Here is a 15,185-nt window from a genome sequence, read left to right on the forward strand (position 1 = left end):
ATGCCGCATTCTTCTCATGGATCTTCTGCTGTAGTTCCTGATCCATTTGATTCCAAAAAGCCCAGGAGGCTTGGAAATGTAGGTTGAAATGGTACATGGAATATTATTCTAAATAGTGTTCCACCCATTCTCTGAATTTTTTAGCACATGATTATTTCACCTCAAACTATTAAGGGACAAGTTTCCAGCATGTCTGCCTCGATCTTTTTCAAAGAGAAATGCATTCTCCTATTTACCACCCAAGTGTCAGTTCCTTCACCATATTTTTTGAGATTTCTTTCAACATCGTGTATCTTTTCCTATAAAGATCTCATTTGGTTTGCCAGCTTCTCCTGTAAAATAATTGACTTTTAGTGCCAGAAAATACTGAGGTTTCAGACCCCAAACAAGGGCATGTACTAGGGAATGTCAGATACAGGGACTGGAGGAAGATTAGCAAGGCCATAACAGATCACCACATTTCCCTGTTCTTCCTCACTAATTTCACAATTTCACGAGATTCCACATGACAGAACCACACCCAGGGAATCATCATTTTAGGAAAAGGAACAAGGTTTTTTTTTGAAGATAGCTAATTTTCAGATACTGTGGGATCCTGTATCAGAGTTTGATTCTAGTGATGTTTGTCCCCTGTTAATTCCTATGTACTGAATCTTCCTTCTTTGTCCAGGGTTAGGAAACCAGGATCCAATGAAAAAGACTTTTTATACTTGTAGATTTTGGAGTCAAAGACTTTTCTCAAAATGAAGGCTTTACAGAGTGTTGAGATAATAATGTGTCATCCAAATAATCATGGGGGCTTCCTGGTGGCTCATCAGTAAACAATCCACATGCCAATGCAGGGGATGTGGGTTCAACCCCTGGGTCAGGAAGATCCCCTGGAGAAGGAAATGACAACCCACTCCAGTGTTCTTGCCTGGGAAATGCCATGGACTGAAGAGCCTGGTGGGCTGCAGTCCATGAGGTCACAAAGTCAGACATGACTTTAAAACAAATTGACTTCATAAGCAAGCCAGTGGATACAAGTTCCATAAAGGCAGGTGTGCTATGGCATTTTCTTCACAACTGTATCACTGCTAACTAGATTTGTCCTGGCACTCAGTCAGCATCATGATCATCGTATTCTTTTAGTCTCTTAGGTGTACCATCCCCACGCTTCCTAAGTGCTCTCAGGGGCATCGCTCACCCAGGATTCCTCAGCAGCCTCTTCTTCGGGACAATGTCTGTGAGTCTTGTGCTCCTGACCTTGAGAGCAGACCAAACAGAGCAAGCTCTTGTCGGCTTCACAGAAGATCGTCTTTGTCTGCTTGTGGGTCCCACACAGGTGTTCCTCACACTTCAGGAATTGCCTGAGATTGGCTTTTCTGACAGTGGACACCAGAGTCTTCAGAAGAACACTAGTTTTGAGGTTTGTCTGTTCTGATCATTGTCCATACCTGGACAACTGGCAGGGACTTTGGCTTGTTCCCAGAAAAGGCAAAGACAGGACTTATAGAAGATGTGTCCACAGACTATGGTGACTGGGTCTAGAAGGAAATTTGGGCAGACGAGGCAGGTGAGCTCCTTCTGGAAGGCTTCTGGGGTTTCTGAGTCCATTTTCCTGAGGGAAGAACATCAGGAGTTTATTCCTCTTTCCCCAAGACACAAAGGAACAAGCAAATTAGACTTGGGGGATAACTCAACTGAGGAACTCTATTGGGAACAGAAGAGACTGGAGTTTGCTTTGACACAAATGGAAAACTGAGACACAAAGAGAGCTCTCAAGAGCTGCAGGAAATTTTCTCGACCACCAAACAAACAGTATCTACTTCCTGCCCCCTTTTCCTCTACCTAGAGGAGAACTTCAATTTTGTTGAGGTCTTATTTTCCTCTAAGTAGCATGAGCTTTAGGAGTTAGACGTAATTTATAGCTCTTGTTATGGGTCTTGATTGCCTGAAACAATCAATCATAATACTCCATGCAAGTCATTGATTTAGTACATGATACTTGACTAAGCTTATATTTTATTATTTCCTGTGATTGTCAGTATTCCTGTGATTGGATGTCCTTTGTTTTATCTCAATCTAAATTCACACCCACAATCATTTTTTTTTTCCTCTCCAAAGCACTTTCTGAATACATTCAGAGTTAATGAAGTTGAAACTAAATTTTTTCAAATAGGATCCTATGTAACAGAAACTATTGACATAAACTCACTGTATTTAATTGTGGGTGCATGCATGCTCAGTTGCTTCAATCGTGTCTAACTCTTTGGGTCCCTGTGGACTGTAGCCCACCAGGATTCTCCAGATAAGAATATTTCAGTGGATGGCTGTACCTTCCTCCAAGGAATCTACCCAAACCAGGGATTGAACCCAGGTCTCCTATGTTGCAGGCGTGCCGGGAGCCAGTGTGAGGAACTCCGACAATGGCAAAGGTCATGAGGAAGGAGGTGCTGCATACACAAAGGTGGGATCGAGCCTCAGGAACCCCTGTGTTCCCGAGCATCTACCCCCCAAAACCAGTGTCTGCCTAGTTTACTGCCTTAGGCTCTCACCTATACCTCTGACTTTACGGGGGCCTATCCCCAACCACCTCTCTTGGAGAAGGAGTTAACCTACAGCTCCAGTTAATAAAAATTCCTGGGAGTGACTAGAGTGTTTCAACTTACAAACTCCTCTGAAGGTTATCTAGCCTGCCTGAACAGGTTCGTCCAGCCACATGTGATTGTTCACAGCCTCCCAACTGTGAGAGGCACAAAATGTTTTAAAACTTTCCAAAAACAGATTCTTTTGGGAAGTTAGAAATTATTAGTATAGTGGGTTGACTAGGAATTATATTGGTGAAGGGTTTTTCATTTATTGGGCCAATGTTTGCTGCTAAATCCCCTGCCCTTATACATGTTAATGAATATATAACTAGCATATAGGAGAAATAAGTATTAACCTTTAAGATTAATCATGTTAAACCTTAGGCAAAGTAAATTCCTTTCTTAATTGTAACCCACTACACCCTCACCCTAGAGGAATGCAACTTTATCTGGTACCTTCGGAGGGTGGTGCCTGGTTTAAGAAAAAATCACCCCTGGAAAAAATAAGTTTTCTGGTTGACTGACCGTTATCAGAAAGAAAGGGTCATAAAATGTTAGTAGGCCCCCTGGCCAGAAGATGATGTAAAACCCCTAAGACCTTTCATATGAAGCACCTGATTTTGATAAAGGTCAGGTCTGCTGACCCCACGTGACTCTGTATTCATTCCTATGTATAACAAAAAGTATATAAGCGAACCTGAAAAATAAAGAAAACAGACCAGTTCCTGGAAAGACTGGTTTCCCCCGTGTGGTCTTTTCTCATTCTCTTCTTTTCTGGCTGAATTCCCATCTGGAGTGTGGAGGCTCGCCATGTCTACTTACTTGCCCTGGCTTCTAAGACCCATGAGAGAGGGAGCCCAAGGCAGGGCACCCTACGCTATTGAAGTAGGCACTGGTGGCCTACGTAGATGGTGCAAATTCCTTGTCTTGGAGTTTTATTGGTTTTCCATGTAAACCAAATTATTCAGCCTCTTATTCTCCACTAAATTTTCCTACTACACTATTCTTTTCTAATCTCTTTTTATCTGTAATTAAATAAGTTCTTTCCTAGGACTCTGACTCTGTCCTCGCTTCGAATTACCCTGGATCAACCAGGGCTGGGTCCCGGCACAGGCAGATCCTTAACCTCTGAGCCACCAGGGAAGCCCTTCATGAATTGTAACATATACTGATTGGCTGCCTTTCCCTTCCTGTTTAGTCAGTATCATACTCATTAATCAAACCAAAAATGAAACCATAGGGTTACATCTTCCAAGTCTTTAAAATTACTATCAGACACCCCTTTCATCTTGTGGTAAGATGCAGTTTGCATGTAATGGTGATAATCAGCACCAAAAAATAAATCATACTCTTTAAAATCGACTTTGCTAGAATATTGGATCCTTGTGTCTGTACTAGTTAAGTACAGAAATTCCTCAGACATCTCAAGTGTCACTTTTCTGCTGGCTAAATTACTTCCTAGTTTCTTTAAAATTTCAGCCATAAAAACTCACGTTTCTGAAGAGAAATGATTTATTTCACTTTAAAATAATATTTTTTTTTCTCAAACTATTGCATTCCTTACATAGTTCAATAGAATACAATAGTGGACAATATTATCTCTCCTGTGTATACAGGCATACTCCATTTTTAAAGTAGACCATTGTAGGTATTACACATGGAGATAAATAGTTCTAAAAATTATTTTTAGGATCTATACCACTTTCTGAGTCCTTGTAATGCATAGGAATAACTAAGATGAATGAAATTAGAGAACTAAAATTAGTCACCATTAATTCCAACGTGTATGCCATTTAGACAATATAGAAATACAATAATTGTACTAAGTTGACACACAGTTACTTCAATGAAACAACCTCAGCTTTCTGTTAAAATCAATAAATTTTGTGTTTTTTTTTTCCCATCCTTCCTCAAGAGAGTCCCAGGAGCTGCTCTGTGATGAACTGTGTACTCGCCTAAGCAGATGTAGAAACCATTCATCCTGGAGAATAATGTAAAGTTGGCTTAGGGATCAAAAGTTCCAATGTGGTCATGATAGCTTACTAAAGTCTCAAGATCCAGGTGAGCTCCAAACACTCCCTCTCAGTACTGAAGAAAACTTTGGCTCCTGGAGTCTCCTAATAATGAATCTCTAAACCCCACCCATTTGTTCCAAATGATTGAATTTCATCAGTCTTCAAGTGGGGTTAATACGGATGATGAGATTCCCTGAAACAAGATAAGATTGCTTTAACACCTTGGCTTATCTACATACATGTCTCTGCAAACATCTGCTCATCAAGAATCACTGACTGTACTACAAACCCACCCTGAAATATAATGATATTTGACTTTCTGAATATTAACCATTTTTATTTTTAACTTACCAAAAAAGTTGGAAAGATTATTTCATCACTTAGAGAGTTTAGCTAATGTCTTGGAAAACTTGGAAATCTGTTTCTTGAGGTTCGTTCAAATATGTTCTGTCATGGAGAAGGAGCTTTATTTTATCAATTCATTGATTTTCACATTTTAAAGGAACACTGTAATGTAAGAACTCCTGTGTTCACCACTGCAGAATGGAAACATCTCTTGCTCCTCACCCTCACACTCCAGATCGAGCACCCCAGTGCCCCCCAGCAACAACAGCACAGGGGTTTCTGCCTGGTGCTCCCCACCCAGCTCATGCAGGACAGTAGAGGAAGGCCCCAGCTCAGACACACCTTCAGGCCAATGACATTAAAAGGTTGCTCTGGAACAAAACAGAAACACTAGTGACCACAGTGGGAAAATTAGGACAAAGACATATTTTGAAGAAAAAACACATATCCTCACCTTTCTGTCCTGATATATTTCCCATTGGACAGTCAGCTGGAGAGGACAGAATTTTTGGAAAGAGTGGGAATCAGGACCGTGCTTTTACCTCTTTCAAGACACCTGTACTATTTATATATACTTTAAGGAGTTGATGGCTTCCCAGGTGGCTCAGTGGTAAAGAATCCACCTGCAATGCAGGGCACACAGGAGGCATGGATTTGGCCCCTGGGTTGGGAAGATCCACTGGAAAAGGAAATGGCAACTCACTCCAGTATACTTGTCAGGAAAATTCCATGGACTGAAGAGTCTGGAGGGCTACAGCCCATAGGGTCAGACACAACTGAAATGACTGAACATGCATGCAGGCAAGGTGTTGATGCTCCTAAATGTTTATGAATGTGCATTTAAAAATGATCTTGACGATTCATAGACTTAGAGAATGAAATTATGGATGTCAGGGGGAAGAATGGGAGGAAGAGGGATAGTCTGGGAGTTTGGGATGGACAGGTACACACTGCTGTATTTAAAATGGATAACCAACAAGGACCTGCTATACAGCACATGGAACCTTGCTCAATGATATGTGGCAGCCTGGATGGGAAGAGGGTTTGTGGGACAATGGATACATGTATATGTATGGCTGAGTCCTTTTGCTGTTCACTGGAGACTATCACAACATTGTTTGTTAATCAGCTATACTCCAATGCAAAATTAAAAGTTTTAAAAAATGAAAATGATCTTGAATTGCAAAAGCACAACCACTGTCTTGGGGGGGGGGGCCCACAATTGTTATAAGCATCCCCAGGTCATTATTTTTCAATTCTTAACCAGTTTCCCTAGCATCCTTCTTTGGTAAGTGAAGTGTGGCAGTATAGGTTAATTTCTACAATATTTTGTGTTTCAAATTAGTCATAAAGTGTTTTTAGGAATGCTGACATAAAGGTGACTTTATATTATTTCTCTGTTTTTCTGTATTTACAAATTGCAGCAGTCACAAAAATCAGGGCACCAGACACAAGTATACAGTTTCCTCTTTGGAACACACGGGTACTCTGGGTCTCCTTAGTGGGAGAGTTTGGTGACAGTGTTATCCCAGAGTTCTCAGAAGTGGATGACATTAGGCCTGTAAGTGCATGTTCAATGAAAAGTCTGCCCCTGCTGTGGGGCAGGTGGGAATGAGGCTTAAGGTAGAGGGGATATATATATATATATATATATACACACACATACACACACACACCCTCTGATTAAAAATATACTTTAAAAAAGTCGGCTGCTCAGACAGCAGCTAGGAAGATAAATTAGTGTAAGCTCTCTAGTTTAGAATCAGGATGAGAAACTTATGTCTGCAAACTCCCTTCATGATAGCCCTTGGATTACTTTAGTGCTTGTGTGAATAATTATAGACTGGCTGACCCTGTGGGCATGTTTCAACCTGGCTGCTGCCTTCACTTCCCCTCTGTCATGTAGCCCTGCCAAGTTGGCATGTCACAAAGTCATTGTGAGTTTATATGTCAAAGAATTTACCAAATATAAAAATACCTCCTTGTTCTATTATAAGTTTATTATGAAGACCGCACTGAGTAAGTGTACTAGGTAGATAGTCTAGAACTCAATAAATTGATCATATCTGATCATACACATTTCTGAATGCAAGAGAAAGAAATTAAAATTTTGTCCACTAAGATTACTGTTTGTGAACTTGACTGATTTCAGTGGATTTCTATTTTTAACCTTATAACATTCAGTATGGTGAATTGTTTTTCAGTATTTTTTGCTGTCATATGGAGTCAACTGCTTTAGAATATTAACTAGTTAAAAAATATACAAGAGATCAGAGACTAAGTGCAAACTACTGTCACTTACATAGTTTAATATGTAAGATATTTTGTTCAATGATATCCCATATTTCAGAAATTCTGATTGATTTTCTATTTACTGATTTAGTTACTGAAAATGCTATGTAATACATTCTTTGGTCCATGTATCCTTGTTTGTAATAATTTCTATTGGAAAGAATGCTAGAGGTAATGTTTCTAGGTCAAAAGATTTATATAATTCCTTGGAAAGCCCAAGAAACCCCCAATGAGTGGATATCACAAGTTCCACCATGATTTGAACTATACACTAAGCACCATTTCTTTTGTTTACTAACCTGATATAAATAAGTATACCACTTCATTCCTGCACCCCAGTCTGATTCATTTATGCCAGTAAAGCACATTGCTTGCAACATAGATGAACCTTGAAAGCATTAAGTGAAAGTAACCAGATATAAAAAGTCATAAATTGTGTGAACCCATTTAATTGAAGCTATATAATAGAAAAATTCATGAAAAATAAAACTGGATTAAGGGGCTAACAAGACGGGGGAAGGGATAAGGGGAGTAAATATGTGCATTGATTTCTTTTTGGAGTGATGGATATGTTCTGAAATTAGACAGTTCTTGTTTCACAAATTTTTGTATATTACTAAAAAAACACTCAATTATGTACTTTAAATGGCATAATTGTTATGGTATGTAACTTTTATGTTAATAGAACTATTATTTAAAAAGAAAAGCAATTGATTATATTTTATGAAATACTCCATAATAAATTTTTATTAGAAGAAAATTTAATTAACAAACTTATACATTCAACATGGTCATGCCATTTTATACAAACATACAGTCACTATGCTTCATTAAATTATAGTGTGCTCAGAGATAGTCAGGGATTATTATCCTGTGGCCTCACATGAGGTTTTGCAGAATAATTACCTCAGAGGAGGTAAAAATAATGGTCACAGAATTTGACAAATCATGGAGACCTAAGACAAAGGAAAGGCTTCAGAGGGAAGGAAAAGGGGGAAGGAAGGAAACTGTATATGAGGGATCCTCTGCAAACATCATAGAAGCTCACAATTCCATTGTCATAATCCAGAAACATCCCAATCCTACCCAGAGGCCTTTTCACATACTGAATGTAGGGTGGGGCATTGGTGAAGAGACTATAATGATTGTTCACCTTCTTGGAAAACAGAACACATGCTTCTTCAGAATAAATACTGATATTAGTGTCAGTTATCAAGATATCTTTGCAGATGCCCAGAATCCAGCTGGAGGAGTGCGTCACGTCCAGTTCCCAGTAATGCCTCCCGGAGGTGAAGGCCTGAGCTCCCCAGGACATGACACTCTCCACAATCTGAGGCTGTCTGGATGCTCCGTGGTGCTCATCTCTGAACATCAAACTTGCATCATCACCATCCTCAGAAAGGCTCATGTGGTGAATGGTCATTGTCTGACTCAGAATGTTATCCACTGCAGAAAGAGCAGAAATCAGGTTAGCAAGTGGGATTTCCATGTCTCTGAGAGGCAGAAGGCAGAGGTTTCCTACCCACTGAGATTTTTTTTCATTTTCCCTCCTCCAAGGAAACCCAAAACAAAGACAGCAAAGTGAGTTCAGGTTGCTCTTCTACAAAGAGGAAAAGTTACTACTATATATGGCATATAGAAACACCTTAAATCATATCAAAAAAGAAGACAGATATATCATGAACTGTATGAAGTCTTGATTTAATCTCAGTCTCTTGATGATCACTTTGAAAACTGAATATTCTATTTCTTTATAACCATATGAGCAACGTGATTGCTCTCTTTTGGTCTATTTCAGATTTAACTAAATATATGTAAATGACTACATTTTCATTAAACTATAGGTTGGAAAGTGCAGTCTTGATCTTTGCAATCCAAATATACAGGCAGAAAAGATGCAACAATTTGGGAGAGTTATATAATATCATCATTTCAGATAAAAATAAAATAACATTAAAAGGAGGCTCCTTCCCAGGAAGCTCTAATGAAGTGTAGTCCTGATCACCATAGGGCTGACCCTCACCTCTGAAGTTATTCAGTGTGTCTAGGATTCCAGTGACAGGCCAGCAAGTGAGCTCTGGGTTCACTGGCTGAGGCTTCTGCGTCTCTGCCAAGTCAGTCCTGTAACAAATGACATAGATACAAGTCAAGGCCAAAGGCTAATCACATGACCATTACAAAAAAAGCAGTTTTTAACCCAGGAAATTTTGTCAGAATTCTGTTTTTGGTTAATTGCATATACAATATATTCTACACAGTTTGGAATATAAAGAAATTACCAGATTTTTTTCCTAAATATAAATTATATCAAATTTCAACTTCCCCATCAGATATTATTCTAGTTTTCAACTCATTGAACCTCATTCCCTTCCTCTGTTCCATATCAGCTAATGCAAAGATACTGGGCATTTTACAGACAGAAAATTTGGACTAAGCCTTTGAGACTTCAGTCAGTAAGTAGTCATCAAGGATACATTCACTGTCTACAAGGAAGAGAGCCAGACCTGTTTGCTCTTGTCAGCCCAGCAAGGGACTCCAATTCCAACCTGGTTATTTTGGTCCAAAAAGTCTACATTCTCAGTGGGGAGCAGAAAGTCACATCCTCTGAGGTTCTGCCTATAAGGGACCTCGCAATGATGGAACAAGCTGAGCCACTGCTACTCCTCAAAACAAAAGGACAGTTCTTTTCACATTCTTAGGGAATTTGCCTCTTTCAGGGCTTTTCCACTTTCCAACTCTTTAGCATAGGTGCTTCCTCTGTGATATCTTAGAAAATCCCTTCACTAAGTTTAATGTGATGAGGTTGGAAAGGATGGGGTGAGTGGGTAAAATAAAGCCCAGAATGTCAGAATGTTTTCAGGTATATTGTATTTCAGCCAAATGAACAGGAAACTTCTGAGGCCAAGGACTGAAATTCTTTTGAAATAAAATAGAAAACAGCCAAAAAGACAATATTGGTCATCTGTATATGAGGGTGCTGCACCTATGGATTTACACATGGATTCGATTTATAAATTCTCAGTTATTTGTTTATGTACTTGTTTATTTATACATTTATCTATTTCATGGGAGGTACTTCTTGGACCAACTATTTTAAATATATTTTAAATACAGCAGTGTATATATGTCAACCTCAGATTCCCAGCCTATCCATTCCCCCATCCTTAGTCCTGGTTCTGAATGGAAAATATTCAGAAAAAAATTCCAGAAAGTAAAGCTTGAAAATGCCACATACCAGGGAACTATTTACAATGCATTTAATTTACATTGCATGTGTTAGTTATTATAAATCATCTAGAGATGACAAAGTGTATGGCAATATGCTTTTAGGTTAATTGCAAATACTAAGGCATTTTGTATAAAGAATCCTGTATCCCGGAATTTAAATATTGAGGAGGACTTGAAAATAATCTCCCATGGTACCGTGCATCTACTTCATCAAAAAGGTAACAACTTTTCCAGAAATGAAAATTTAGGGTATACTCACATTTCCAATACATTTGCCAAGACCTGCAAAGAAAAACAAAGATCATGTTAATCATGAGACTTAGGTCGTTTTGCATCTTCTTCTCTATTCTTTGTTCAATAAGATATTGTTTTTAAAATTATCTTCAAAGGAATACTCAGCAGGCATCCTAATAACACAGCCTAAGCTAAAACATGGGGGGCTTCCTCAGGGCACATTATGGAAGGAAGGAGGTCAGAAGGGTCTGCGTAAGGATGCAGCAGCATCTAGGATTCCAGTGTCACCCTCTGCCAGCACTGTTCTCAAGGACAGAGCTCACCATTTAACAAAGCAATAGCAAAAACAGGGCACCGTATTTAACTACAGAGTGAAATTGATGACTGGTTGTAACAACCTTGCCTAGAGAACAGGTGAAGCATCAGTGTCTGTGGAAAATTTGGGACAACGGGGAGTGACAAAGGTTTAGGGGAACACATACTGAGATTTACCCCCAGAAAGTTAACTTACTGCTGGTCACAGAATTTTGCTGATTTTAGATCATCTGTCTGGATAGTACTCCTGATCACACTGAAAAAATACAGTCCTTAGCTAAGACATGGACCAAAATCTTCCAAAAATTACCAGAATATGTTGAACAAGGGGACTGGACTAATACAATAAAGGGCGTCAAGGAGCACCATCCCTCAGCTGAGAGTAAGTTTAAGCAGGGAACATTCCAGTGTCACAGCAACTCGTCTAAAAGAGTATTTCTCTCTGTGAGGACGGGCCCTCCTTTCTCACCTGGAGCAGCTCCCCGTCCGGCTTGCAGCACATCCCAGTCAGCTCTCTGTACATTTCTTTCAGACTTGCTCTGTACTGAGTCATTCTGAACACACTGTCCTCGAGTTGTTCACAAATCTCCTTGGCTTCTCGCTCCAGGGCCTCCAGATGCAGTTGCTCCTCCCCCCGGAGCGACAGAGGTATCCTCCGATATTCAGCTGCAATCATCTCCTTCCTTAAGGCCACATAGTCCTGTGGGGATAGTGGACTCAAAGTATTGCTTATGCTCACATTCAAAAGAAAACTTCACATATTATTTCCTTGATGTCATCAAGAATGTTCTTGACCAACTGTCGGCCTCAAGTATCTTCCTGTCCATGGTTTCTCTGAGTTCCTAGTCTCTGGCCCTGTTTGAATCAAGCCATCTGAGGGGTTCCAAGCTCTCCCCTTAGAAGGATTCTTCAGGGTTCTTACTCTATCAATTATTTCCTCTTTAATTTGGATCATGTTTTTCTCTTGTTCCTTGCCCTTATTTTTCTAAATATTTTTAATGGGGGTAAACTCCATTTTGTATAGTTTTAAAAGTTGCTCTCTTTTCCATCTAGGTACTTCTATACTCCTCTCCTCTACTACAGAGTAACAGTGCAGTGTTGTCTTATACTTCATTTCTGAGTTTTATTCAAATCCTCAAAATTTGGCCTAGGAACACTTTTCATGCCAAGGTTTTCCCATGTACTAGTATTCCTTGAACTAGCTAGCATGTATTGGCCTGTTTCAATTGTGATTACTGATAGGTCATTTGAAACCATGCTTTTTCACGGGAAGAGATCAGTATTCTTTAATGGGAATGTAAATAGGCCTAAAAGCTGGAATTATATCATTATCTATAGAAATAAATAGGAGCATTTTTATTCTTACCTTAAATGACCTAGTTTTTTTAGCTTCCTGGTTCAGAATAGTTTGCATTTCTTCTCTGATTTTCCATAAAGAGCCCATTCTCTTTAGAAGTTTCTCCTACAAAATACCCAGGGGATTTAGACACAGAAGATGACACTGTAAATTTCATCCCCTTATTCCTGAACAAAGGTGCTTGTTGGTTACACAGAAAACTTGAGCTGGAATACTGTGGTCATATTTTCCCACATTAATCTGAATCTAACATCAAGATGATAGTGACAAAACTGCATGCTACAGAACTGAGGAAATGTTACAGATCATGAAATCCAATCCCTAAGAAACTGAGACTCACATACTTATATAGCTTGATTAGGAAAGCCTCAAGCTCCCATCAGAAGCCTCTGTCCCTGGTGCTGCCTGCCCCAGGATGCTGCATTTCCACGCGTGTGGACAATTGGACAACAACACTGAAAGGACACATTATATGTGAGGATCCACATTCAGAAATCCCACCTCCACTATCTCCACCCCATCACCATCATCACATCCTCATCTTTCTCTCTGACTTAGGAGCCTCTAGATCCCAAACTGCTCGAGAGGCATCACCTACCCGGGACTCCTCAGCAGCCCTGGGTATTGGACTGTGGCTGTGAGCTGCATGCTCGGGGCATTCAGAGCAGGGCCCACAGAGCAGGGTCTGGTCAGCCTCACAGAAGAGGCCTTTGGCTTCCTGGTGTGTCACACAGATCTGCTCCTCAGAGCTGTGGTCGTGGTCAGCTCTGGCCTGTCTGGCAAGGGAAGCCAGCCTCTTGAGGACAATATTGGTTGTGAACTGGGTCTTTGCTGATATTCCCCTGCACTCAGGGCAGCTCTTTGGAATCCAGTCTTCCTCCCAGCAAAGGCTCAGACAGGGACGGCAGAAGCTGTGTCCACAGTCTATGGTGACAGGGTCCAGGAAGCAGTTCATGCAGATGGAGCAGGTGAGTTCACTCTGGAAGGCTTCCAGTGTGTCTGAATCCATGTTTCTGAAAATTAAAGATAGAAATAGAAATGGTAAGAGATAAAGTCTTTCTTCTGCCTTGATCAGGGAAAACAAAGCCTTTGGCACAGTCCTGTCTTGAACTCTGTCTAATTTCCATATTTGCTAAACCCCAACACAAACCTACATGCTTCGTCGCTCAGTCGTGTCCAACTCTTTGTGACTGTATGGACTATAGCCCACCAGGCTCTGTTCATGGGATTCTCAAGGCAAGAATACTGGAGTAGGTTGCTGTGCCTGCCTCCAGGGGATGTTTGCTACCATGGATTGAACCCATGCCTCTTAAGTGACCTGGATTGCCAGGTGGATTCCTTACCATTATTGCACCTAGACTTCCTCAATGGCTCAGTGGGTAAAGAATCTGCCTACAATTTAGGAGAAATAGGAAATGTGGGTTGGAGGCCTGGGTTGGGAAGATCCCCTGGAGAGAGGAATGGCAACCAGTCCCAGTACCCTTGCCTGGGAATGCCCATGGACAGGAGCCTGATGGGCTACAGTCCATGGGGTTGAGAAGAGTTGGACATGACTCAATGACTAAGCAGAAACACAGTACAAACCAGGAAATGGTGACTACAGACAGGTTGTATTCTTGCTATAATAAAAAGGATGAAATTAGATAAGAAAGTCACTTGCAACTATTTTTTGTTTGTTTGTTTATTAACCTGAGGATAAATATTAGGATGACTCCAGAGTAACTTTTGTCAGCTGATTGGTACAAAAGCATATATATAATCTTAATCTGTCTCTCTCTCTCCATTTTCCCCTACTTACAACCCACACTAACACACACTTTGTCTCTTCGTTAATGTTCTCTATGCCTTCTGCCTTTGAAGTGACATATGCTTTTCTAAAGCCAAATAAAGTTGTTTATGAATAATTTAAACTTAATATAATTAATGTTTTCTTTAACTTTGACATTCTGAAACTGTTAACTTGTCAGTGTTTACTTACAACTTAAATTAACAAAACTATTCCTTTCAAGACAAAAAGAAAAAAAAATAACTATGTCATTGCTAGTTCATATTTTGAACTGGTGAATGTTTCCACTATAACAGTAATCTGTAAAAAGAATCAATTGTTCACTAAAGAAAGTGAAAGTGAAGTCACTCAGTTATGTTCAACTCTATGCAACCCCACGGTCTGTAACCTACCAGGCTCCTCTGTCCATGGGATTTCCCAGGCAAGAATACTGGAGTGGGTTGCCATTTCCTTCTCCAGGAGATGGTCCCAGCCCAGAGATTGAACCTGGGTCTCCTGAATTGAAGGCAGACACTTTACTGTCTGAACCAATTTGACTATTCATTGTTTACTAAAACCGCAGAAATAAGTTTGAATATACAGAAGGATTTCTGCTCTACACTGGAAATTCCAAATATCTGGTCAATGGAAGCAACATCAGATTTTTTGTTTTTTGATGTTTCCCTCTTTGCCCATTCCATTTCTTTGGAGTCCCTATTGGTTGATTGGATCTATTTTCAACACTTTTCATTTATGGACTGCAAAGTGATGTCTTTAAAATGATAGCAAATGTGACCATTTCAAGAAGGTTTTCTGATTAATTTAACCATTTAACTCATATTCATCTGTGTAAAGACTATCAAATGTATTCATTATGTTGAATATTTCAGGAGTACTATGACACCACCCTTATGGCAAGTAAAGAGGAGCTAAAAAGCCTCTTGATGAAAGTGAAAGAGGAGAGCAAAAAAGTTGGCTTAAAGCTCGAGATTCAGGAAACGAAGATCATGGCATCTGGTCCCATCACTTCATGGGAAATAGATGGCGAACAGTGGAAACAGTGT

The 15,185-nt window shown here is 39.9% G+C and overlaps 1 protein-coding gene across 1 annotated transcript; it reads right to left on the bottom strand.

The window, feature by feature from the left end:
• Window positions 1–8,168: 8,168 nt before the first annotated feature.
• On the bottom strand, window positions 8,169–13,365 carry LOC138084209 (tripartite motif-containing protein 64-like). Its single transcript, XM_068978380.1, has 6 exons — window positions 12,955–13,365; window positions 12,366–12,461; window positions 11,456–11,699; window positions 10,646–10,655; window positions 9,246–9,343; window positions 8,169–8,668 (listed from the first exon to the last, which is right to left on the bottom strand). The coding sequence occupies exons 1-6, from the start codon at window positions 13,363–13,365 to the stop codon at window positions 8,169–8,171; spliced, it is 1,359 nt and encodes a 452-aa protein (XP_068834481.1).
• Between the last annotated feature and the right edge of the window lie 1,820 nt (window positions 13,366–15,185).

The sequence above is a fragment of the Capricornis sumatraensis genome, chromosome 8 (assembly GCF_032405125.1).
Source record: "Capricornis sumatraensis isolate serow.1 chromosome 8, serow.2, whole genome shotgun sequence".
NCBI lineage: Eukaryota > Metazoa > Chordata > Mammalia > Artiodactyla > Bovidae > Capricornis > Capricornis sumatraensis.

Bases quoted from the DNA above. Each gene is read 5' to 3' on its own strand.
- LOC138084209 (XM_068978380.1), bottom strand. From the start codon at position 13,365: ATGGATTCAGACACACTGGAAGCCTTCCAGAGTGAACTCACCTGCTCC. The intron at 12,462-12,954 runs GTAGGTGATGCC...GGTATTTTGTAG, and splicing joins GGGCTGCTGAGGAGTCCCGG to GAGAAACTTCTAAAGAGAAT. The intron at 8,669-9,245 runs GTGAGGGTCAGC...CTCTTTCTGCAG, and splicing joins CACACTGAATAACTTCAGAG to TGGATAACATTCTGAGTCAG.